Source organism: Thyridium curvatum, assembly GCF_004353045.1.
Source record: "Thyridium curvatum strain D216 chromosome Unknown NODE_32_length_403697_cov_78.906415, whole genome shotgun sequence".
NCBI classification, from domain to species: domain Eukaryota; kingdom Fungi; phylum Ascomycota; class Sordariomycetes; order Thyridiales; family Thyridiaceae; genus Thyridium; species Thyridium curvatum.
This window is the reverse complement of record NW_022156787.1, coordinates 97,056-119,475: the sequence shown is the minus strand read 5'-3', so window position 1 is coordinate 119,475 and position 22,420 is coordinate 97,056. Positions and strand designations below refer to the sequence as shown.

The window sequence follows — 22,420 nt, the reverse complement described above, 5'->3', positions numbered from 1 at the left end:
ATAGCGCTGCATATTTGGGGATCGGGTTGCTTCCCAGACCAAGATACTGATCACACCGCGATCATGAAGGCTTGCCAGCTTCTGCCGAAGCTCCTGCAAGTTGGCTCTGGAGCCCCCTCTTGCCAACGCGCATGGCTTCCTCGAGCTCGCGCTCCTCCTCGCGCAGCGCGGCCTTGCCCATCTCGAGTCGCCTCTGCTGCCGTCTCTTCTCCTCCGCCACCGCCCTGTCTCTTTCCCGTAGTGCGTTCTCCCGCTTCTCGCGTGCCTCTTGCGCCTTTTGTGCCGCCTCGTCCTTGACTGCAGCTTGTAGGTCCTCGGGCGGCGGAGCCAAGGTCTGGACATACGCCTCGAGCAGAGGGTCCCTGGTCTTGGGGTCCAGTGATATGAAGCGTATGTCGGTTGTGAGTTCTGGTGGCAGGTTGTCTAGATGCGTGCCGTTGTTCAGCTTGGACACCGGCAGGGACTTCAACAGCGCTGTGAGGTCTGCTTTGAGAGTCGACTGCGGTAGCTTAAGCCGGTTGATGTGCTCCCGGTACCACTTCTCCCGGTCCTTGTCCGACAGGGCTGGGTCCTTCATCGGTGCTTCTTTTTTGTATTTCCTCCTGAACTCGGGCCAGTAGAGCTTCGGGGTGGCCTTCTCCTGCAGGAAAGCCATGTACGGGATGCGCGGGTTCTTCTTCTCCTGCTTGGCTCTCTGCTCCTTGAGCTGCTTGATCTTGTCTCTAGACCACTCTTCCCAGACCTCTTTGCGGGCCTTCATGGTCGTCAAGGCTGTATACCGCGGGTCGTCAAAGACCTTGCCTTCTTCGATCAGCTTGTCCCATGGGCTGTAGGGGCTGATCTTGAAGTCATTGAGCAGGTCTTTAAAGAGATCTCTTGCGTCTTCGTCGGAGATCTGTGGCTCCTCCCAGGCTTCATCCTCTTCGTAGCCTTGATCTGCGTCCATAGCATAGTCTTCGCCCATCGCTTGCAGCTGGAAGGCAATATCCGCCTCGCTGAATTCCACCGGCTGGTCTTCCTCCGTAGGTTCCTCTGTCCTCTGGCGCTTTTGCGCATGGCCCTCTTCCTCCCCTCCTTCCTCTCCTTCATCGTCCGTGACTTCGACCTCCTCGTACTCAGAACTGTCGTAATCTGGACCACCCTCTGCTTCTTCGTCCTCCTGGCTGGCTACATCGTCGGCAGCCTGCCCCTCTTTCTTTGCGTCTGCCGGTTTGCCGCCTTCTGCCTTTTCGCGTATGCGTGCCTGGTCCAGCTCGAGGATCCCAGCCTTCAGCTTGTCGGGAATGCGCCAGAAACTCGCGTTCTTGGCAGGGTTGTAGGCGAACCGTCGCCCATACTTGGTGTACACCAGTATCCACGGCTCGCACCCCGGTATCTCGGCTTTCGAGACGGGTTTGTCTGTGGGCTGCGGGCGTGGCCGCCCGTCGTGGCCGCCCCTGCCTCCTCCTCGCGCACCACCCCGGCCTCCTCGGTGGCTTTGGAACTGCTGCGGGTTGTATTGCGCCATGAAGGCGTTCGCAACGCGTGGGTCCGACAGGTTGACTTGAGGAGTAGGTGGCGCGGCAGGACCGAATCCCGCGACTGGAGCCTCCGGTGCGGCGCCGGGCCGCTTGTATGTCGACTCTTTCGTCTCGGCATTGTAGTAATAGGTATGACCTGACGGCGCCTTGTGCTCTGTCCAGCCTGGCGGGAGCGGCGATGGATTCGCCACAGCCGGCGAGGGCTTGTATGTTGACTTCAGCATGGCGACAAAGCTGGCCCAGAGGTTGGGTTGCGCTTGGACTGTCAGCGGCTGTAGATGATGTGGTCCAACTATGCTTTTTTTTTTCCCCTCGCGATGTCGATATTCGGATCCAGAAAGATTGGATCTATGGATGAAGCTATCAGTGCTGAAAGCTTATGATTGGGCGGTTTGTTTAGTGGTCCAGGAGGCCGATTACGCCCATTGTGACGCGCTAAATTTAGCCTAGAGGCCAGCCAGGTTGTTCTCCCAGCCCGGGGTCAATGGGTTGGTTGCTAAGCTCAAGGCGTCCAGCTGCCCTTTTGCAGCTCATTGCTCACAAACCGAGCAGCACGCGACCACGTAATCGAGGCATATCGGCAATGTTCTGGAGCATATTCAAGAACATTCGAAGGCGGTGACTACTCATGATGTCGTCGAATCGGTCGTCAGGACCAGAGGTCCCTGGGTTCCTCGCGCCTCTTGCACGATTCTGGACGGTATGTCGACTCCTCTGGCCGATGTAGGCGTGAGCCTCGTGAGAACATGCAAATAGACTAAGAAGACTTGTAGGGAACGTATGCGCCCGACTATGTTGGCTTCGCCTTTCTCTTGACGATATACCTCCTGGTAAGCTACTTGCTGTCTACGTACCAAGGTCGCGTGAGCTGTGGTGCTAAACGGTGGTGCTCCCCGGAACCCCAGATCCAGTTCTTCGTCGAGCCGTTCCACCGCATGTTCTCGATCGACAACCTCAACATCTCCTTCCCGCATGCGGAAGTTGAGCGCGTGCCAGTGGGTGAGTATCTGCAGTAATGCCACGTCCCTATCGTCAAATCTGCACCCGGCTAACCCGGGCCCTTCCGCAAGCTATGAACTTCGTCTACGCACTCTTCATCCCGCTGGGCCTCATCCTGCTCTACAACCTCATCGCCCGCTCTCCCGCGCACGCGCACCACGTGTCGATCCTCGGCCTCGCCATCGCCCTCGTCCTGACCTCGACCCTGACCGACATCGTCAAGAACGCCGTTGGCCGGCCCCGCCCGGACCTCGTCGCGCGCTGCAAGCCCACGGCCGGCACCCCGGAGCACAAGCTCGTCACCTTCGAGGTCTGCACCGAGACGGACCACCACACGCTGCACGACGGCTGGCGCTCCTTCCCCTCGGGCCACTCGAGCTTCTCCTTCGCCGGGCTCGGTTACTTCAGCCTCTTCCTCGCGGGCCAGTGCAAGGTCTTTGTCCTCCGGAGCAGCGGCGGGGGAGCGGCCGGCGGCGACGCTAGCGGCAACCTCGAGCGCGTGGTGCACGCGCGAGGTGACCTCGGCCGCGCCATCCTCTGCCTGTCGCCGCTCGTCGGGGCGGCCATGATCGCCATCAGCCGGTGCCAGGACTACCGACACGATGTGTACGACGTGTGCACGGGTGCGCTGCTGGGGTGGGTCGTGGCATACTGGAGCTACAGGCGGTACTGGCCTCGCCTGAGCAGTCGCCACTGCGACGAGCCGTACCCGGGTCCCGAGCCCATCGCCATTAGCAGGTACGGCAGGCTTCGGGACGAAGAGGAGGGGGCGCAGAATGTAGGCTACGAACTCGACGAGCTTGGTGGGAGGTGACTTTGCGCTGACATGACTGTAGGTGGACACCGACCTACCATCGTACACACACTGATGAGCATATGATGATGGAAACGGGTATATGATCTGTGTCATATGGAAGCACAAGTGGGCAGTTTTGGACATGGTGGGCACAAGATGTCCTCGTTTAGCAACAATTGTTCTTTTTGGCATATTAGCACATGGCGTTTGCCTATATTGGTACAGTTGGTGTCCAACAAACACCGAAGTCATCAGCTGTATCATCTAGCCGTTTCTGTTCTCCCTCTAGTGCTCTCAAGCCCTCTATTTCTCCTCTGTGTTCTCGTCCTTGGCGAGGTCATGCTCCTTCAGCAACGCCGTGATCTCGTCTGCGCTCCAGAGTCGGTGGTAGATCTTGCCCTCCTTCGTCTGTCCAACGGTCGCAAACTCGACTAGAAAGCAAAGTTAGTAACCGTGCATGTGATTTGTTCGTTTCGCCTCATGGCTCAGGTGTACGTACTCTTCTCGCTGCTGAGCTTGGTGGAATCCATCGTCTTGCTGAGAACCTTGACAGCCATGCCACACGCCTCCTGCAGAGTGCAATCCTCCTTGTAATCTTGCTTCAGCAGACTCTGCGCGCTGGCATTGTTCGCGCCGGCACTCGTCGCCTTCCAGCCGCCGTAGTTGCCTGAGGGGTTGCTGAGGTACAGCTGGAACTGCCGCTGGGGGTCCCAGCCGGCGTAGATGAAGGAGACACCGAACGGCCGCAGACCACCATGCTGGGTGTAGCCTTGTTTGAGATCGCATAGCCGTCGGACGAGCTGCTCGCAGGGGATGTCTTCATTGTACGTGAGGAGGTATCGCTGGGCGGCTTGTCGGGCGTAGTTGATGAGGATATTGGCGTCTGCGGTCATGCCTGCGACGGCGCAGATCATGTTGCTGTGTAGGCCATGTCAGTTTTGCGCGCTTCAGAAGATTCAAGCATCTCAATGGTTTCTCACTCGTTCAGGATGTAAAGCTTCTCCGCGGATGTGTCTTGCTCGAGGAGCTTGGAGGTAACCTTGCGCTCGGCGGCGAGGACGATGCCATCCTTGGCGAGAATACCGATGGCCGTGCCAGCATGGGAGATGGCTTCTAGAGCATATTCGACCTGGTAGAGACGTCCCTCTGGGGAGAAGATTGTAGTCTAGCAATGATGTGAGCTTGATGTTTCGGTGATGTACACGGTTGCAGGTTGGGAGCTTACTCTGGAATCGTAGCGACGAGACATGCTGCCGATCCGGGGTGGTTGATGTGCAGGACTCTTGGAAGCACCCTTGAGGAGCGATTCGACACTGGATTCGCTTTTGGGAGAAGGAGGGGATGGAGTGGTGGTGCTTAGAGGACTGGCAGAAAGAAGGCTGAGATCTTGTTCACAAGGCGGCCAGCGGTGATGGAGCTCCAGGCAAGCGCAGCAACGCGTAGCTCCAAGAGCAGGTACCAGACCTCAGTACTCTGGATTACATAAGGAAAGCCCAGGCCACCTGAAAGGGACCTCAGGTTTTGGTGGCCTTAGATTTCGGGTGACAAAACCGGGCCTCCCAGGATGAATTTTGATTGGACGTACAAGAGATGACTAGATCCACCTTACGTAACTTGGCAAGCTTGCCCTTCAAATTGCCTCCGCTTTCCTGCCAAAACTCGCCCGGCACATCCTCCCTCCCTCCTCCCACATTCCCTTTCCACCATCGCATCACGACACGGCTTGACTCACCAGCCGATTAATTTTACCCCTTCTCTCGTCGACGCTCGTCCCAGCGTCACAATCCAGCCTGCGCCGAAGCAACGCAACTCCAGTCTCTGCGATCATCTCCTTACACAGCAGGGCACGCGAGCTAGCGAAGCTTTGACCACCCAGGGAACTTTCGCGGCGGCGCGCGTCGCATCCTCATCTTCCCGTTTGCGCCCCAAGTGACCACAATCTCACCACCCAGTTGATTGGGAGGATACTAGACTTCTGTGAAGGGAAGGGCTTCGGGGCAATCATTCCAACTGCTCAATAGCTTCGTGGCCTGTGGTCTTGTGTTGATGCTTCCCTCGGCTCTCTTGAAGTCGAACACTGGATTTCCAATCACTTTGATCTGTCTTTCTTGATTCGTAAATTGCCCATGCTCGTATAATACCACCAAGTCTTGCAAGCAAGAGAAGAGCTCAAGAGCGCCAAACATCCCCCGCCGACAGGCTCAACAGTAGACCTCCCTCAACCCGAGCTGTCCACCTTGGTAGAAAGACCCATAGGCCGGTGGCCCATTAGACGACACCACGATCCAACAAAACCTACAAGATGTCTGGTAAGTTACCCTCAGCAAAGCTGTCGCGCGCTGTGCGCGTCTGCACCCCCTCACTCGCCCTTTGATTCGGAGTGCTTCTCGCCCCGGCAAGACACTTCAGGAAAAAGCAAGGACTGACAGCGATGGCGCGAACAGACCCAGAACCTCGTCGATCCGTGCGCAGCACCAAGGGCCAGCACAAAGCTCTCGATCAGCTCGAACAATCGCTCGAACCGAAACGACGCGGAAAGAAGGGGAAGAAGTCCGAGGAAAAGCAGGAAGAACCGGAAGAAGAGGTCATCCGCTGCGTCTGCGGTGCCACCGAACAAGATGAAGACTCCGGCGAACCGTGGATCGCATGCGATACCTGCGGCGCATGGCAGCATAACGTTTGCATGGGCATGAGCCAGTACACCGAAGATTTACCTAAGGAGTATTTCTGCGAGATCTGCAAGCCCGAGGACCACAAGGAGCTGCTCGAGGGCATGGCCAAGGGCGAAAAGCCTTGGGAGGCCCGACGCAAAGCATATGAAGAAGAGGAAGCGCGCGGGAAAAAGAAGAAGGGGGGCAGGAAGGCCAAGGGCAAGCGGCATAGCGACCAAAAGGAGGACACTCCTCAGGCGACCCAGAAGCCCAAGAAGACACCCCCGCCAGAGATCAAAAAGGAGACCAAGTCTGCTGCTGGTGCCAAGCGCAAATCCAGAGGTCCTTCCGAGGATGTAGATGTGAAGGTACGTGGTTCCCAGACCAACCTGGGTAGAATCTCACAAATGCTGACCTGTGACCAGCAGGGATCTCAGAAACTACGCAAGGTCTCCGAGAATGCAGCAGTTCCAGTGCCAGTCGCGTACGACCCTCCAAGCGATCTCCCGGACAGGATCGCCGAGCTGCCAGACACACGTCAAGGTCCTGCAAAGCTGATCTTGAAGTCCATGGTGCACGCGGTCGGCATTGCAGAAAAGAAATCGAGCCTTGTTCCAGACGATGGGGTCTCGGTCGAGGCAAGGGCGGAACGGTTCACACTCCAGATTGAGCGGGCTGTCAGCGATTCGCACCCCAATCACAAGGAGTATGCAGCTCAAATTCGGAGCCTGGCCTTCAATCTCAAACAGAACCAGGACTTGTGCAACCGGCTACTGTCCAAGACGCTTACTCCCCCGATGCTCGCTGTGATGACAAGCGATGATCTTGCCTCCAAAGAGCTACAGCGAGAGACTGCGGAGATGCGAGCCCGGGCTGAGAAGCAAAGCATCCTCATCACGGAAGACGGCCCGCCGCGTGTGCGACGGACGCACAAGGGCGAGGAGTTGGTCGAGACAGATGACACAGTTGCGACAACGGAGGAGAGGCCCGCTCTCTCACGGCGTCAGACAGCAGCAGCCAAGGCTCGCGAGAAAGAGGCCTCCTCAGCAGCGGCCGAGGCACCAGGTGCACCAAGTCAGGCAAAGGCGTCACCAAAAGAAGGTCTTCACATCGATACGCAAGGGTCGCCGAAGCATGAGTTCGACATCAACAAAGTCTTCTCCAGCGTGCGATCCCCGAGCACAACCCAGCCGCGACGCCCATCGCAACCCGTGCCACCATCGGCAGGCCCCGGAGATGACCCCGACGTTGACCGCCTACTGGAGGACGATCGGGAGGAATCTCCTCCTTATTCACCGACCGAAGAGTCGGACCCTGACGTGATCTGGAGAGGGAACCTGGTGATGAATTCGGTCGCCAACTTCCAGGCCACAGCCAAACACGTTGGTGGTGTCAACTTGAACAAGTCGATCGGTCTGCCGTGGACGACGCTCATCCCCAAAAGACTGCTTGTCGCAGGCCGCATTGACGAACAGAAGGCCACGGAGTATCTCTGCAGCTTGCGGTATAGCACGCCAACAGATGTGGTCGTGGTAGCCGTGTCTCCCTCAAACGAGGCGGCCAAAGCCGACTTCTACAACTTGATCGACTACTTCGTCTCCAAGAAGCGCTACGGTGTCGTCGGCGATAAGGGCGTTGGCAATGTCAGAGATACATATCTTGTTCCAGTTCTTCCAGGCCATGGAAACCACCCCGAGTTCATGATGAACCTGGAGGATAACTTCCTGCCCCAAGTCCGCAGCGAGCCCACTCTACTGGTGGTATTCGTCTACCGAAATGACCCAGCAGTCATGGAAAAGCTTCACGGCCCGAACTGGGCTGGCCAGCCGCAAGCCTCACAGTCTCCGGCTGCTAACACGCCTACGCCTGTCCCTGTCCCAGCCGGGTATGCCCAGCGCAACCCTTCAATTTCGGCGCCTGCCTTTTCACCGGCCTCACCTCAGGGCGCGTTTCCCCCGCCTCAGCAGGCTACGCCGACACCTATCCAGACCCAAACCCCTATCCAGCCCGCACCAGTTGCTCGCCCACCGCCGCCGCCACCACCAGCTGCTGGCGCCACTGCTGCTACGGCGGCCCCACCGGCAGCGGTGCGTCATCCCAGCCAGGCGGCGGAAGCAGCTCGCGAGGCAGCGCAGAGAGAAGGCGAGGCGACGGCTAGGAACATACTCGGCCCTTTCTTCAACTGCCCCACGGCGGGCTTCCTGATGGCTCAGGCTCATAACATGCAGCCGAACCAGTGGAATTTGATCAGGGACATCTACGAGAGAGAGCCGCGAGCACGCGAGGATCTACAGTACTTCAGCTCGCAGATAGAAAAGGCGGGCCAGCACCGTGCGCAAGCGGCCGCTCAGCAACAGCAGCTTCAACAACAACACGCAGCGGCTCAAGCCAAGGCACAACAGCCTCACCCACCAGCCTCTGCGGCTACACAGCATCCTCCGGCGCCTCCCCCGCAGCCGCAGGCTCAGGCCCAGAACAAGGCGCCCGCTCCACAGAGCCACCCACCTCCTGCGCCACCCAAGATCTCGCAGACGCCGGTGCCCATTCCTCAAATCCCGCCTATGGCTCGGCATCCGCCGCAGCACAGTGGTGCGGCGCCCAAGTCGTAGACGTGTGGTCTTTTCATGTTCTTTTGGGCTTCGTGACCTTCTTGCTTCAGTGAATTGTTATCAAGATTTCTTTTGCTATTGCTTTTCAGGGGATACCCTTCACAGCACTTATTTAACTTCTGGTGTTTCGGCAGGGACGGCATGACTGCAGTCCAAGGCGAGGCCCGGAGCATTTGAGGAGAGACGCAGCTTTTCTGTTCATGGTTTCGGTTCATTGGCGTTTCTTGGAGGGGAAAGAGGAAAAGGAAGATCCCGGCGAAGAGGCAATCTCACTCGAGAGAACTTGGTACTTGGTACTCAGAGTGGTCTCGAATGCTTGGGCAAGTTAGTGTTTCTATTCTGAGGTTATGTGGATAGCTAGAGTTCTATTGTTAATGATGTTTATACTTTGACAACCGTACTCTCCTGAACTGTGAAAACGTGTTGTGTATTCTCCCCACATACATGATCGATATAACCAAGACACTGGTTCTTAAATCCAGCATAGCCAGTATACAATTGACTAAAGTTCTCATTATTTTGTCTAGTTATCAAGACATGATTTTCTTACAAGTTCAAGATTTGCTATCCGAACAATATTCAATCGTCTCCCTCCAAAGTTCCAAAGTCTCTTCCTCGCATCTCCCTTGCTGCTGAAATGGAAGGTCACCACTCTGGAAGCACCATTTCTCTCCCGAGTCTTCACATGCTAAGTAGTCGACGGTTTCAGATTTGAAATGCACAAGGAAGGACATTTAGGAGAGAGGGGGTCCAGCAACCCAGACATTGTAAATACCAGTCGGAACTTTCCACATCCAGTAGCTCATGAGAGCATTGTTTAATTACTAGAACCCGGTCCGTGGCTTGTTATCATCTTATTCGTCGTGTGGCGGCCTGGACTTCAGCCCTGACCCCTGGCAGGTTGGGCTGGCTTTTAACGGCTTGGCAAGCCTCCATACTTGAGTTGAGCACCGCTGGAATGCCAGAGCTACAGCCACACCTATCAGCTGAGTCTGATCTGGTTGACAAACAGCTTGGTCTTCCAGTGATTAAGTTTGAGAGCGTCCCCTCGGGAGTGCCAAGCTTATGCTAAAGCAATAGCTGGATATGCCATCGTTCTAGACCGACTAGGCTAGCTAGACTGGCATCGAATAAAGCCACAGGACCAGGCGACGGATGCACTACACCTCATCAAGGTAAATGACACACCTTTCTCGCTTATGATTCACAGCAGAATGGCTCTTGGCAACCTGTTTGATATAATTTTCAGCTTTCAAGAGGGTTGCCTCGTTGGAAAGAAAACGGGGGGGGGGGGGTTCACCACAGCGCCGTTTGCCACCAAGTTAATATAAAATGGCGGACCGTCTCTTTTCTTCCACATAGCTCGTTATGTTGCTTACAGACGGACCACCCCCTATTGACCGTGTATGTTAGTACACCGGAATACATGCAACAAGATGCAGTTACCGCTTCTTATCCTTGCCCCTTCTCTGGTGGCTGCCGCCGTCCCTGCCATCTTTGCCCGAGGCTGCGGTGACAACTGTGCCCGAGGTCAGCTTCCTTACGTATCGATTCGTGATGTGATGTGTGGTCAACTGACATGGCTCTATACTAGCCGTCATTGCATCGGCATACACTACCCGCAGCGGTGCCGCTGACTGCTTCTCGTTTCTGAAGACGACCGTGACCCCGGCAACTTCGTATGTGCTTCCGTTTCAAGTCCAACCTCATAAGCAGCCGCTTTAAGCTAACATAATGTCAAGGATCATCGTAGAGACAGTCACTCTGAGCTTCACAGTTCAGGCCACGGAAAGCGTCACCTCGACGACGCTGACCACGACCACCGTGGTTGAGACCAGCTTCGAAACCGTCCGCGAGGTGCGAGATATTTCTCTTCCTGTTCCACACTATGCCATCTTGCGCACCGTATAAATCCTGACTTCCTTCTTCTACTCAAGACAACCACCGTCTCGACCACCAAGGCCGAGCCCGTCCCGATCAACAAGCGCCAGCAGACGTCGCAGCCCTCGAACATCCCGGCGTACGCCTCCGCCTGCAGCGGAGCCGCGCGGTACTCGACCGCCTGCGCGTGTGTCGGCGTTTTCCCGACGACCATCACGGCGCCCACGCCGCGGAGCACCCAGACCGTCTACGTCTCCGTGTCGTCGACCGTCACGGAGACACTCACGGCGAGCACCGAGATCGACGTCCTGACCGCCACGAACACTGTCCAAGCGACGGCCACGCTCAAGTATGGGGCCCCCCTTCCTCTACAGACACCGCGACTTGCTCGGAAATCGTTTGTATCTTGAATACTGACTTGTTTCAACCTACCTCCCGCAGTGAAACCGCCACCGCCACCGCCACGGTCCACGAGACGCGCGTCCGGCTCCGTGCCCAGACCGGACCCCACGCGGGCAAGTATGTCATGCAGCAAGTCTACTACGACACCCCCGAGAACTACCATAGCGTCGCTATCCTCATGACCGTACCCGAGGCCGAGGCGACGTGGTTCGTCTGGGACGGCCAGCACCTGTACATCGACACCCCGACCGCCGGGCGGCTCCCGGTCAAGGTCTTCAACCAGCAGGGCGGTCCCGTCTCGGGCCTGGTGATGTCCAGCCAGAAGTATCTAGACGATCTTGCTTTCATCCTCCCGTCGACGATCCTGCCCTGCGACATCAGCAATCACCGCCTCCACTGCTGGATTCCCCTGTACCCGACGTCAGACAGGTTCTTCCAGCACATCCCGAACGGCGACCTGGTCCTTGTGTCTCGGCCCGACGCAGACAATCAGCCGCAGTGGGCGGTGGACGAGATACTGGTCATCGAGGAGTCGACCACCACCTGATAGGGTTGTGAAGGCATCTTTGCAATCCGGTGAAGAATAAGAAGGTCACAAGTTCAAGCATTGCTCCCAGTTGGAGCTCCCGCAGCTTCTTTTTTGGACTTTCTCGGGTAGTCCTGGTAGCTTGGATCAGATGGGATCAACTTATTGATCGTGCAAGTTGGAGATTATGTCCACTTCATCATAAAGCGTTCTCTATGCAAACAATTTATTCTTGAAATCTGAGAAGGATGGATGATGGGATGTAAAAAAGCAAGAGGCAGTCAAAGGGAGCCCTCCGCTGAACTTTCAACCTTGTCAGTTGTTGTCCCCGCTGAATTCCCCCGCTGAGCTCGGCAGTTACAGCGGCCCGCCCCCCGCACCGCACGCTAGAGAGCGAAACTTGGGCCTCCACAGACCCACTGACATCATCTGCCTTAAAGCATGCTTCAGGGGCTGCCGTCGTCTTCATTCCATCCATCCATCTACCTATTCATCAATCCGTCCTGTCTCCTCTCGCAATTGCGCCGCTCTCAATCAATTCAAAGAACCAGCCTCGGGGTCCATAGGATCACTCAATCCGATCAGAACATACCGAGAAGACACACCTGCCCCCGCCTCCACACGAAGCAAATCTCCACACAAAATGGCCTGCTCGTCCTCGCGATCCTCCTTTGTCAACCAGAACGGCCCCGGCAGCGCGGCGGCCAGCACCATCGAGAGCATCATCAAGCCGGCCGAGGCGACGGGCGGCAAGACTAAGTGCATCGAGTGCGACGGCTATGAGTGCTGCTGCATCCCCATCCCCTGCACCGTGATGTGAGGCAGGACGGGGTGCCCGACCGATATCATGTGGACAGACGGACTCGGCGCAGCTACTTCTTTCGCTGGCAGGGCTATACCATGATATGATGATATTCATGACTTTTTACTGGAGTGCGATGGAGAAGAAGGATGGATGGCAGAGTACATTCTCAAATCCCGACTATGTCTTTTGCCGTTGACGCGCTGGCACGGAATCAACGGCTGTCAATAAGGAGCAATTGATAATTGTTATTCTTTCTCTCTTTAATGATGTCTCCCCGCTGCCATCTACTCGATGAGCTGTGTGCGCTGCAAAGCTGACGATTTTTACGGTAGTATTTGACAGATCCTGTGCTTCCTGATCTGCCCGCTTTGCCAGGATTTGGGCAAGACTGATGTCTGAACCACTTGAGTGAATACAATGCCAGAGATATTCCAACCGCTGTCATATTCATGCTCGCAAGGGACGCCATGAGCGCCCTCGAGTTCTGGATGAAGGTAACGAGGCTAACGAGGTTAACGTCCCAAACTGCTGTCCCGGTGGAGATGACTTGGTCGGGGGCTGTTTGCGCATGTCCAATTGTCTCCAAAGCTTTCTAGTTCGAGATCTGATCATTACTGAGCTTCCCCTGCTTGAAACCCGGCGAGAACGCGTATGGTGTGAAGGCCCTCTCGAGCGCGATTTTACCCTGGCAGATGTGGCAACTCGATGGGTTCGGAGGCTCTTGAATCGCGTGACTCAAATGATGCCAGGCCATGTCTCCCATAGGCGCCTTTGAGCTGCTTGATCTAGGATTTGCAGAGCTGATAGGTATCGGGCTCTACTACTGCTGGGGGAAGTACAAGTCTGCTTTGACGATGATGGATCGCCGTTTGCATCGTCATCGGAGTCACACCCGTAATCACTTGGGTGATTTGCGTCCATGCTGCCCCACCTAATGCCAGAAATCGAGTCGTAATCCTCGCCATCCTCGCTATACTCGCCGTCTTCGTCATCGAGCCGCCGGAAGAACTCGCCGGGTCTTGTGAATAAGATATAGCCAGGGGTTGATTTGCATGGAGCATTGTTGAGCCCGAGACCGAGTCTTTCTAGTTGAGCTTCCCGCTCCGCTGCCGTGGGTTTGGGAGGTGGTGAATCTTGCCGTGGACGCGCGCGGTCCTAAGCAAACGCAGCCTCGTCCATGGCGTCCCAAATCTCCGCCTGCCGCTGCTCGATAGCCTGGCGGCGCCGCTCGCCTTCCAGTGGGGTATCCTCAAAGGGTGCGGTAGCACGGCCTGTCGGGTCGGGTGGGACCTCGATGTCGGCGAGGCTTTCGAGGGTGCGACGAGTCCTCTCGGTGGCCTCCCGCACCAACTTGGTATCGTTGCGGACACGGTCAATGCGGCCCTGGAGCATGGCTATCAGTGCCTCTCGGGCCTGGTGTGGTCGCCACTCGTTGATGGTGTGGTGCGTGTTGATAAAGAGGGTGCGGATGTCGTTCAGCTTCGGTTCAGCTTGGCTGACATTGGTGGCCATGATGTCTGTGAGTTCGAAGAAGTTGAGCAGCAGCGACTTGGCCATGCGCTTGAGCTGGAGGGCCTTATCATCCTCGGTGCCGTCTTTGGGTGCGAGGTCGGTGATTCCCTGGTCTTCTAGCGAGGGGAGTTCATCTTCAAGCTGCCACGCAATGGCCCGGTTAGTACGGAAGAACTGGCAGCATCCTGGAAAGGACGATAGGCACAAACCTTGTAGAGATCACCAAACACCCTCCACTGTCCATCTGCAGGCGGCGCGGGTGGCTGCAAGTTCACCAACTCCTCGGGAACACCGGGGATCCTGGTGGCTGGGCCGACTGCGTCGCCTTCTGCCTCGGCGTGGGCTTTGCGAAGAGCCTCGACCCGCTCCAGGTTCTCGGGCGTGAAGTCTTTCCAGAAGACGGGCGGGCCGGGAAATGTCGAGGCCAATGAGCCCTGCGCGGGCTGCTCATTTTCCGCCATGGCGACTGTGTGTATGTGTCTTCTGGGAAAGAGAAAGTCGAGGACCGAGAGGGAAGAAAGTGAGCGGGGAGTGAGCAAGGCAGAAGGACAAAGACAAGAGTCAGTCCATGGCGTCGGCCGTCTAGAAATGCGCACTTTTTCAGTCGGACTACCCCAGGCAATCGACCAATGTTTGGGGCCTGGGAAAGAACCTTGAATACAGCGCCGTGGTTGAGACAAGAATGGTCGCCCAATTCAATTGATTGGAACCGCGGCAGCTCTTGGATCTGGTGAAAGGCGGCGGGCGCACGGTACGAGGAAGCAACTTGAAGCTTTGGTGGTTCCGTGGCTGAAGCTGTCGCCTTATCTTAGCTCGCAGTCAAAATCTCCTGTGGCTTGACTCGCCAACTCGACCGCCTTCAGCTTCGCCAAAAAGCTGTCCAGATCGGGGAGCAATCAGCAAACCTCGAAGTGTACGGAATTCCGGGAAACCAATTGACACAAAACCGCACTACAATCCTACCCCATGACCCGATAAGGCCTCGCACGCCGCCCGTTTCCTGCCAGCGTGCGTGGCAAGACTGCTTCGTCTCTTCTTGCGCCCCGCCATTCGAGCCAACGCCGCCATGTCAGACGCCCGCGCCCTCCTCCGCCAGCAGCGCGCCGCCCGCCGCATAGAGCACCCGCACGCCTCCTACACCGACTCGGGCCGCCTGCTATGCACCCTCTGCCGCGAGGCCATCAAGGCCGAGTCCCTCTGGGACGGCCACCTGCGTAGCCCCGCTCACCGCCAGCGAGCCCGTGCCGTGTCCGCCGCCCGCGCTGCTGACTCCGGAGGACCCCAGCAGCAGCAACAGCAGACATCACACAAGAGGAAACAGGACGACCGGGATGCCGAAGATGACAGTAACGAGGACGGCGGCCGCGACCAAGGGAACGGCGTCTCTGCTTCCGCCGCCGGCCCTTCGGACATGGACATTGACGACGGCAGCGCCGTGCCCAAGAAGAGGAGTCGGCCAGACCGCGACCCGAGCCCCGACGAAGCGACGACGGCAACGGGCCCCGGCAGCGTAAGGAGCAGGAAAGAAGGGCTCAGCGACATCGACGCCAGCACCCCCAAGACCACCTCGTCCACGGCCACGACCCAGACGCCGCCCCTGACGCGCCGCGTCTCGGGCACGCCGGCCCACGGCGTCGAGGTCCAGATCCCCTCACGGCCTGCGACGCCCAACACCGCCCGCGACGGCGGCAGCCAGCAGTCGGCCGTGTCGACGCCGCGCATCATGCCCGTCGGCCGCTCGCCCCTGATACCGCAGGAACCCGTTGCCGGCGCCTCCGCCGCCTCCAAACCCGCCGCTTCGACCACCACCGCCGCGGCCGCGCAATCCCAAGCTGAGCTCGACGAGGCAGAATGGGCCGCCTTCGAAGCCGAGGTCGTCAACGCTCCAGCTACCACGACGACGACGACAACTACCACCAACGGCAGCCACGATGCCGCCGTCGTCATATCCGCGGCGCCCATGTCGGCCGCCGAGGTCGCCGCCAAGGCAGAAGAAGAAGACCGCGCCCGCCAGCAGGCCCGCGCCGACGCCGCGCAGATCGCCGACGAGCGCGAGGAGGCGGCGCGTGCTCTCGAGGACGAGTTCGACGAGATGGAGGAGCTCGAGGCCCGCGTCCGCCGCCTCAAGGAGCGCAGGGAAGCCCTGCGGCGCGGCTCGACGGCGTCTGTGCCGCCGCCGGCAGCAGCAGCAATAGGGCCCACAGTGGGAGATACCGCTGATGCGAAACCTGGGGCCATGATGGCTGCCGGCAAGGAGAACCTGGGCGCCGTGCCGGAGAATAGCCAGGCCAAAGGGTCGTCGACGGGCGCAAAAGCAGCGGATAACGACGAAGATGATGACGAAGATGAGGACGAGGACGAGGACGATTGGGCTGGCTTCAGGTTCAGGGCCTAATATAACGCCAGATCCAGGGTGGTATATACAGTATATCTTGTACAATAGCGGAAGGTGGACTCGAACGAGTTCATCACAGGCGGGACATCATCCAGGAGTTCAAAATAATATTCACAAGCGGCTTACAAGTTGCCGCCGATTCTATCTATCATGGCATGTCTCGTATCAAGCAATTGATAGGTATCACAATATGAAAACGCCGGTTAGAAGGACCCCAGCTCAAGAAAATTTGACGATAGCAGATTCGTTCCCAGAACTCCGAAATGCAGCACCAAAATCACGGAACAAATCAACAGACAGCAGAGATCACGCAGCAGCAGCAGCTCCGGTGTTCTGAGGAGCGGTCACTTCACCACGCCCGATCCTCTCCCAGAACCGTCTCAAGCGCCATACTCTACCAACGCCGACTCGTTCCTCCCATCTCTTGACCCCTTCGCTCCTCTCCCTTACCTCGCCTTTCCACACACCTCCAACCCACCTTCGGAGCGAGTCCTTGACTCTCTCTTTCTCAATCGCCCTCTTCTTGGCCACCAAGGCCGGGCTCACATGGCCGATGCCCGGGGCGCACTCCTTGGGCAGCACACACCTCTCGACCAACGATTCCGGAGATGGCCGGGCTGCTAGGCGACGAGAGAGACGGATGGCAGTTAGCGACCGGCCGAGTTTGCGGGAGACGACGGTGTTCTTAGTGAGGAAGATGTGGCGAGCGATCAGATCAGCAAGAGAAGGGCGGGTAGGGTTCGTCAGCAGAGGTGGGAGGATGGCGCGAGCGTGCCGGAGACGCAGGGCATGGAGAATGGGGGCTACAGAGATGTCGCGAAGGTGATGGGACGTCTGAGCGCAGAGATTGTCAGTACATCTTCCTTGATAGACTCACTTTGTCCTTCGCCACTTGTGACGTGTTCGGCTCGAGAAATCAGACAAGCACGCAGGAAGAGATATCGGGTCTCATGGTTGTGTTGCTGTTGCATCTGCAAGCACGAACAGGCGGCATGACATCCCGGAACGAGTCTAACAAGGCGGAAAAGGTCCCTCCCTTCACAAATTCGCAGGAATAGCAGGAGAAGGATGTACTAACCCTCGATGTGGCCAGCAGATCGGGGACTTCGAGATAGCCGAGAATGTGAAAGAGTACCTCGTTCGGCATCTCATCGAGAGAGGAAGGATGACACGTCAGAAGGGCGCCATGATTTGACAGGGCGGACTGCAGCGTCAGGGAAGCAGTGTGATCCGACGAGCGTGGTGAGCTATCAGGGCCATGGCTTTCATCCCTGCTGCGGACAGGGCTGGTCGTGGAAGATTGATCTATCGACGATGATACGACAACACTCCGGCTTGGTTGGGCACCAGCGGCCATTGAAGTCGCCAAAAGTGCACTTTCTTGTGGAATGATATCACATTGACCTTCGGTGACAGGAAAAGGTGCCGGCGGGGACAGGTGGCTGGGAGAAGCGACCAGGACAGGGGACGAGATGTGACTTGATCCCGCGGTAGCCGGCGGCACAGCGAGGGTGGTCTCGTTCCCTGATTGTGCAGGGGACGGAGAAGGGCAGACAGGTGTGCACCGAGGCCTTGAGGCCATATCGCGGTCAGCCAGGTCACGCTGAGCCTTAGACGGCTTGCTGATCTGTGCACCAGGTGCGTGTCTGGTGGCGCCGGCTCGTGTTTGCTTTCGTCTTCGTGCAGGCCGGTACACGCACGCGCTTGCGTCCTTGTGTTGCCAGAGGTACCGGAGCGGTCCAGCACGAGAAAAGAACCTGCTTCAGGCGGTACCTAGAATAGACTGGCGGGCCGGTATCTTGGCGGCCGGATGCCAGGCCGCACAAAAACAGCGAGGAGGCAGGCAGCAAGGTCCTTCCTTACCAGGCCACTTCAAGAGAAGAGGTGGGCAGCCGTGGTAACCTCGCGTCAACGGAGGAGGGGCGCGGTAGCCGCAGTGCGTAGCAACACAGGATCTGCTTGACCCTAGCTTGATGCGTTCGATGTGAATATCCTTGCCAGGCGACCGAGAGGCCGGCGCCAAAAGGCACACCGGCGTCACAAGGGTTCGTGGGTAGAAAGAGGACAGAGGGTGGTTATGGGAGGCGGGGGTATGGGCCCGGATCAGGGTGGCCTCAGCATTTGAACTTGGATGAAAGCAGAATGAATGTCCTCGTTCGTGGCCTTGCGACCAGAGAATCCCTGTTTCAACAGCAGCCTGCCTGGTAGGTTGGCGTCGGCGGTGAGCGAGGCTGAAACAATGGGCGCTCAATTCGGGAGCCGGAGAGAACGGCAGAAGCTTTGATCTGAAGATGGAGAACCGGGCTTCAGCCGTAGGGGAAAGCGCGCGGTTACGGCGAGAGAACTTGGGAGCCGTAGATGATGCGAGGCCAGGGCAGGTCCTCCGGGAGGGGTCCAATGGGCGGAGTTCCGAGGTCGTCAGATGTCGTTATTATCAATCGCAGAGGAGATGCGATTCCCCCGTGTCTGAAGCCAGCAACGCACAATGCAGAAATCGGAGATTGGATGGTTGAAATCAATGCTTAGAGAGCCTGTTTCCTCGTCGAAGCCATGTTTTTACAGTCTTTCCAGAGTCATTTCCATGTTCAATCAAGAAATGGGAGCCTGTGTTTATTCGCTCCTGCCTGTGTCAGTCGTCAGCGCGTGCCTTCCCGAGAGTGGGGCGGCTGCCCGTTTCGGGGTGTGTTGCCTGACTCCTGAGACACGAGTTGCGTCATGCCTGCCCTTCTTCCCAGGAGACTCGAAGGGAAGGAATTACTCGTGCCTGGACGTGCTTGACCTACCTTACTTGTAGAACGTGGGAATCAACTACACGTGCCTCTTGGTATTTAAAACAGTGATTGACTCGCTGCAGCCTGGCGTCGTCGGAATGGGAAAACATGAATTGATCGTTGACGGGCCTCCGTCCAGAGCGCCCGTCCCATCAATAACTAGGTACCAAAGTACCTAAGGTAGGGTGGGTAGGTAGTTGACGTGGGGATTTTGGAGTGATGCGCGGGCAGCAGACATCCCCCGCAAACACTCGGCACCGAGGACTCGAGGAAGCGACCTACAGGAGCCTCGATAGCGGCGAGGCCCCAGACTCCCCAGTCCTCACATTGATCCATGGATTGCTTCTTGAGGCGCCTTCTCTCCCCAATGTTCCTGGTCCGTGTCTACTTATTACATAGGTACTACAATTAATCAACCTTGGTGTAATGCTCTAGTCGTAGCAGGACATCAACTGTACCAAAATTCAGAGTGCCAGCCAGCACAAAGTCCTTATCGCCATCCGCTGTGGGGTTCTGTTCTTATCGTGACTTAGCGTTCATCCGGCGCTAACACGAGCAGTGTTGAGGTCCCCAGCGCCTATTTAGACGCCCCGAAACGGCACCAAAACATGCGTGGGGTGTTTGCTCAGCCCTCCACTCCGCTGTGACAGCCTTTTCTCTCACGGCCTACCCTCAGACAGACTGGTCTGAACCCTCCAGTCTCTTCCCACGCAAACCCAAAGTTATCTCCCGGATTTACGACTGGAGCAATGGACACATCTAGTGTTATTCCTACCAGTCCTACCAGAGTCCTTTCAGATCCTGCACCCGGTACCCGCTTTCTTTCCAAAGAGGTGACGGGTGGACTTTGTTTAGCCGCTTTCCCCATCTCGTCTAATCACGCGCATAAGCGTCCATTGTGGAGAGGATATTCCTGGCCATTATCAAGCAAGGGTCCCCCCAGCAGGCAGGGTGAGCGTGGCCAGCTTGGGCTTCTGCCAACGTCAAAGATCAGGTCAGGTGGGCTTCTACGGCTCCGAGCCTAGTCCCCTTCGAGCCAGTTCCTGGTGGTCCCCTTGCTGTCTGCTTGCCTGCTCACTCATCATGTGCCTGAATCCATCTGTAGCAGCGTCTCGCCCTAAGACAGGCTCTGAGAGAGAGGGAGAGGGAGAGGGAGAGAGGCCGGCCATCTGGTGGTCGGCAGGGTTGGGAATGGCCAGGACCTCTGATGTTCTGCCATTGACCATCAAGCAGCAGAATCGGGTAAATCTTGCCCGAAAGGAACCCACCCACTGCCAAGCAGTGCTACCCCGAACATAGGGAGATCCCGATGACGAGATCTTTCCTTCGTGGTAGGAGTACTCCGTAGCAGGAAGGGGGACAACAAGGGATGCAGCATCGGCAGCCTTATTGACCACGACGTGGGGAAAGGCCACCACACCTCTGACGTGGAACACGCACGGATGGCCTGTCCAATGGGCCTTGTCACTTGCAAGGGTAAGACCCCCTTTCAAAGTCTCTGTCTATCATACCAAGTACGGAGTACCTATCTTTGTCTGCGGTATCCACAGCGATCTCTCAGGACCGGGACGAGATACCTTCGAAAATAGAAAGTGCTTGCGCGCTCAACGTTCCCATATCCGACGGACATGGACTCCAGGCTGCCTAGGTATGTACCGTCAAACCCCACCTCCACCACCATGATGAACAGACCGGATGAGACGTCCCTTGGGAGAAGTTGCTCACCGGTGTGTGGATTTCTTGGCGATTTAGGCAAGGACTGGTCAGCCAGCATGCCGGTTGCTGAGCTGTAAGCTCGACAAACGATCCCGATTCGGGGAGAGCCGCAGGTCGTTCATTAGAGGTGCGTCTACACCGGCCTCGATCTGCACGAGTGTCGACGACGAGACTGAGCCCGTCTTCCTAGGGAGGCATGGATGGGATATCGCGGCCTAGGTACACCTTCCGGTCTCCCCTAGACCAGTGGCCCCCGGCTTAGCTCTTACATGCGACTACCCGGGTGGAGACTTTGAACACGGTGTAGATGATGACGGATGGTGCTGTTGATGTGAGTGCATCGATGCTGAGCTGTCGAACATCACAGTTTCCCTTGGGTGTATGTGTATATGGCATGCCTCACAATTCCATCACATGCATGGGGGGAAAGCTGTGCAACTCCAGTCTTCCCCACGCCGACGTCGGATCGCGCACATCGCCGTCAATTCGACATTGAAGCTAAACGGCGGTGCATGATGAAAGGGGAGAGCAAACCTTTTACAGCTTCACATGTTGTCATAGTGTCCGCATGAGCGAGAGGCGGAAGACTAAACAGTGGGCCACGGGCGCCGCATACAAGCCAACGGCAACCGTAGAGCGGGACTCTCTGCCACTCGAGAGTGGCTGCCAGGCGTTCTAATGCCATGTATCATGCAGGTTATCGTGCATCGCGAGGGAAAATCAGCCGCAGCCTTGATGGGTCTGGTGTGAGCGTTTGCAGTAGCACGACAGCCAGAAGTTCGGAGCTTTTGCACGGCGACTTTTTGGGGGAGGGAGGGCCTCCTAAGCCATGAAAAGCCACTACGAGCCGTGGTGCTTTCTTGCTTAGTTTCATCGAATGTCCTCACCGCTCTCTCGCTGCGTTGAGGGTTGTTTACTGTTGTTGTTGTTTTTTGCTGACTACGAGCATTAGCTGTTGTCGCCCCCATACTAGCCATACTATGCCACCCCGGACATCCCGGATACTTGTTTTCCTGTGCTTCCCCCCTCTCCCTCGCTACCTAGTATTCTCACATGGCCCAAGCCGCGTTGAAAGCGGTATAGTCCCTCGGCCGGGAAGGCGGCCGGGGGAGGGAAGGGCGCTGGCCGCGGCCGGGTTGCCGCCCCCCCTCCCTCTTCGCCCCCTTCGATGCTACCCACCCTCCCACATGGTGCCCAACCAATGAGTTGGCAGAGTGTCATCCTGTGAGGCTGCTCTCAAAACACTGGCCTCATGGGCCGAACCGAGAGGAATCCCACCATGCCTCATTTGGCTTCCGTCCTAGCTTGTGGAGTTGCAGGGCTATTTGCACTCTATTGCATGCTTTAAACGGAGGCAGTATAGAGTCTAGTCCCCCCCGTCTTCCGTACAAGTCGGCCTTCTCCCTGTGCACCGCCCGACTTTGGTTCAATTGACAGCTGGAAACGAGCAGTTTGTTGTGTTTTGGATGCGTTTTGCCTATCCTCTGGGTGGCAGGAGCTTTTTGCAAAGCAGTAGAGGGTTGAATTGCCATACCCTAGGAGCGACTGCTTGTGGAAACGCCTTTACCCGCCTATAGGATCTTCATTAGACTTTAACTTTGGACAAGTACTCCCCGCATTGGCTTCGATGACAACGCAATACGGATGTGGCCATCATGCACTCCGGGCTCTGAATGTGAACCGACGACATGGCGCCAACATGGAAGCCGTGGCTACATGCAGATCGACTGAGCAGCATGCTGTGCTTCGACCTGCTTTCTTTATCCAGAACGTTAACATGAGCTGCTCGGCCAATGGACGGCGGCGACAACGTTCGATGGCCGGAGCAATATTAGGA

General features: G+C 57.2%; 7 protein-coding genes across 7 annotated transcripts; 3 read left to right on the top strand and 4 right to left on the bottom strand.

The window, feature by feature from the left end:
- Positions 1-61: 61 nt before the first annotated feature.
- On the bottom strand, positions 62-3,459 carry E0L32_005865 (uncharacterized protein; the record flags this gene model as incomplete). Its single annotated transcript, XM_031140433.1, has 3 exons — positions 62-1,792; positions 2,375-2,546; positions 2,612-3,459. 3 exons carry the CDS (start codon positions 3,457-3,459, stop codon positions 62-64), a joined length of 2,751 nt encoding a protein of 916 aa, XP_030995373.1.
- A 159-nt stretch (positions 3,460-3,618) lies between these two features.
- E0L32_005864 (uncharacterized protein) lies at positions 3,619-4,564 on the bottom strand (the record flags this gene model as incomplete). The annotated part of the gene is made up of 4 exons (XM_031140432.1): positions 3,619-3,746; positions 3,815-4,233; positions 4,296-4,480; positions 4,541-4,564. 4 exons carry the CDS (start codon positions 4,562-4,564, stop codon positions 3,619-3,621), a joined length of 756 nt encoding a protein of 251 aa, XP_030995372.1.
- Positions 4,565-5,617: 1,053 nt separating this feature from the next.
- E0L32_005863 (uncharacterized protein) lies at positions 5,618-8,575 on the top strand (the record flags this gene model as incomplete). Its single annotated transcript, XM_031140431.1, has 3 exons — positions 5,618-5,624; positions 5,760-6,334; positions 6,392-8,575. 3 exons carry the CDS (start codon positions 5,618-5,620, stop codon positions 8,573-8,575), a joined length of 2,766 nt encoding a protein of 921 aa, XP_030995371.1.
- Positions 8,576-10,011: 1,436 nt separating this feature from the next.
- E0L32_005862 (uncharacterized protein) lies at positions 10,012-11,405 on the top strand (the record flags this gene model as incomplete). The annotated part of the gene is made up of 5 exons (XM_031140430.1): positions 10,012-10,105; positions 10,170-10,254; positions 10,318-10,453; positions 10,513-10,853; positions 10,898-11,405. The coding sequence occupies 5 exons, from the start codon at positions 10,012-10,014 to the stop codon at positions 11,403-11,405; spliced, it is 1,164 nt and encodes a 387-aa protein (XP_030995370.1).
- Positions 11,406-13,344: 1,939 nt separating this feature from the next.
- On the bottom strand, positions 13,345-14,162 carry E0L32_005861 (uncharacterized protein; the record flags this gene model as incomplete). The annotated part of the gene is made up of 2 exons (XM_031140429.1): positions 13,345-13,842; positions 13,911-14,162. 2 exons carry the CDS (start codon positions 14,160-14,162, stop codon positions 13,345-13,347), a joined length of 750 nt encoding a protein of 249 aa, XP_030995369.1.
- A 605-nt stretch (positions 14,163-14,767) lies between these two features.
- On the top strand, positions 14,768-16,096 carry E0L32_005860 (uncharacterized protein; the record flags this gene model as incomplete). Its single annotated transcript, XM_031140428.1, has 1 exon — positions 14,768-16,096. One exon carries the CDS (start codon positions 14,768-14,770, stop codon positions 16,094-16,096), a length of 1,329 nt encoding a protein of 442 aa, XP_030995368.1.
- Positions 16,097-16,402: 306 nt separating this feature from the next.
- On the bottom strand, positions 16,403-17,678 carry E0L32_005859 (uncharacterized protein; the record flags this gene model as incomplete). The annotated part of the gene is made up of 3 exons (XM_031140427.1): positions 16,403-16,899; positions 16,974-17,067; positions 17,175-17,678. 3 exons carry the CDS (start codon positions 17,676-17,678, stop codon positions 16,403-16,405), a joined length of 1,095 nt encoding a protein of 364 aa, XP_030995367.1.
- Between the last annotated feature and the right edge of the window lie 4,742 nt (positions 17,679-22,420).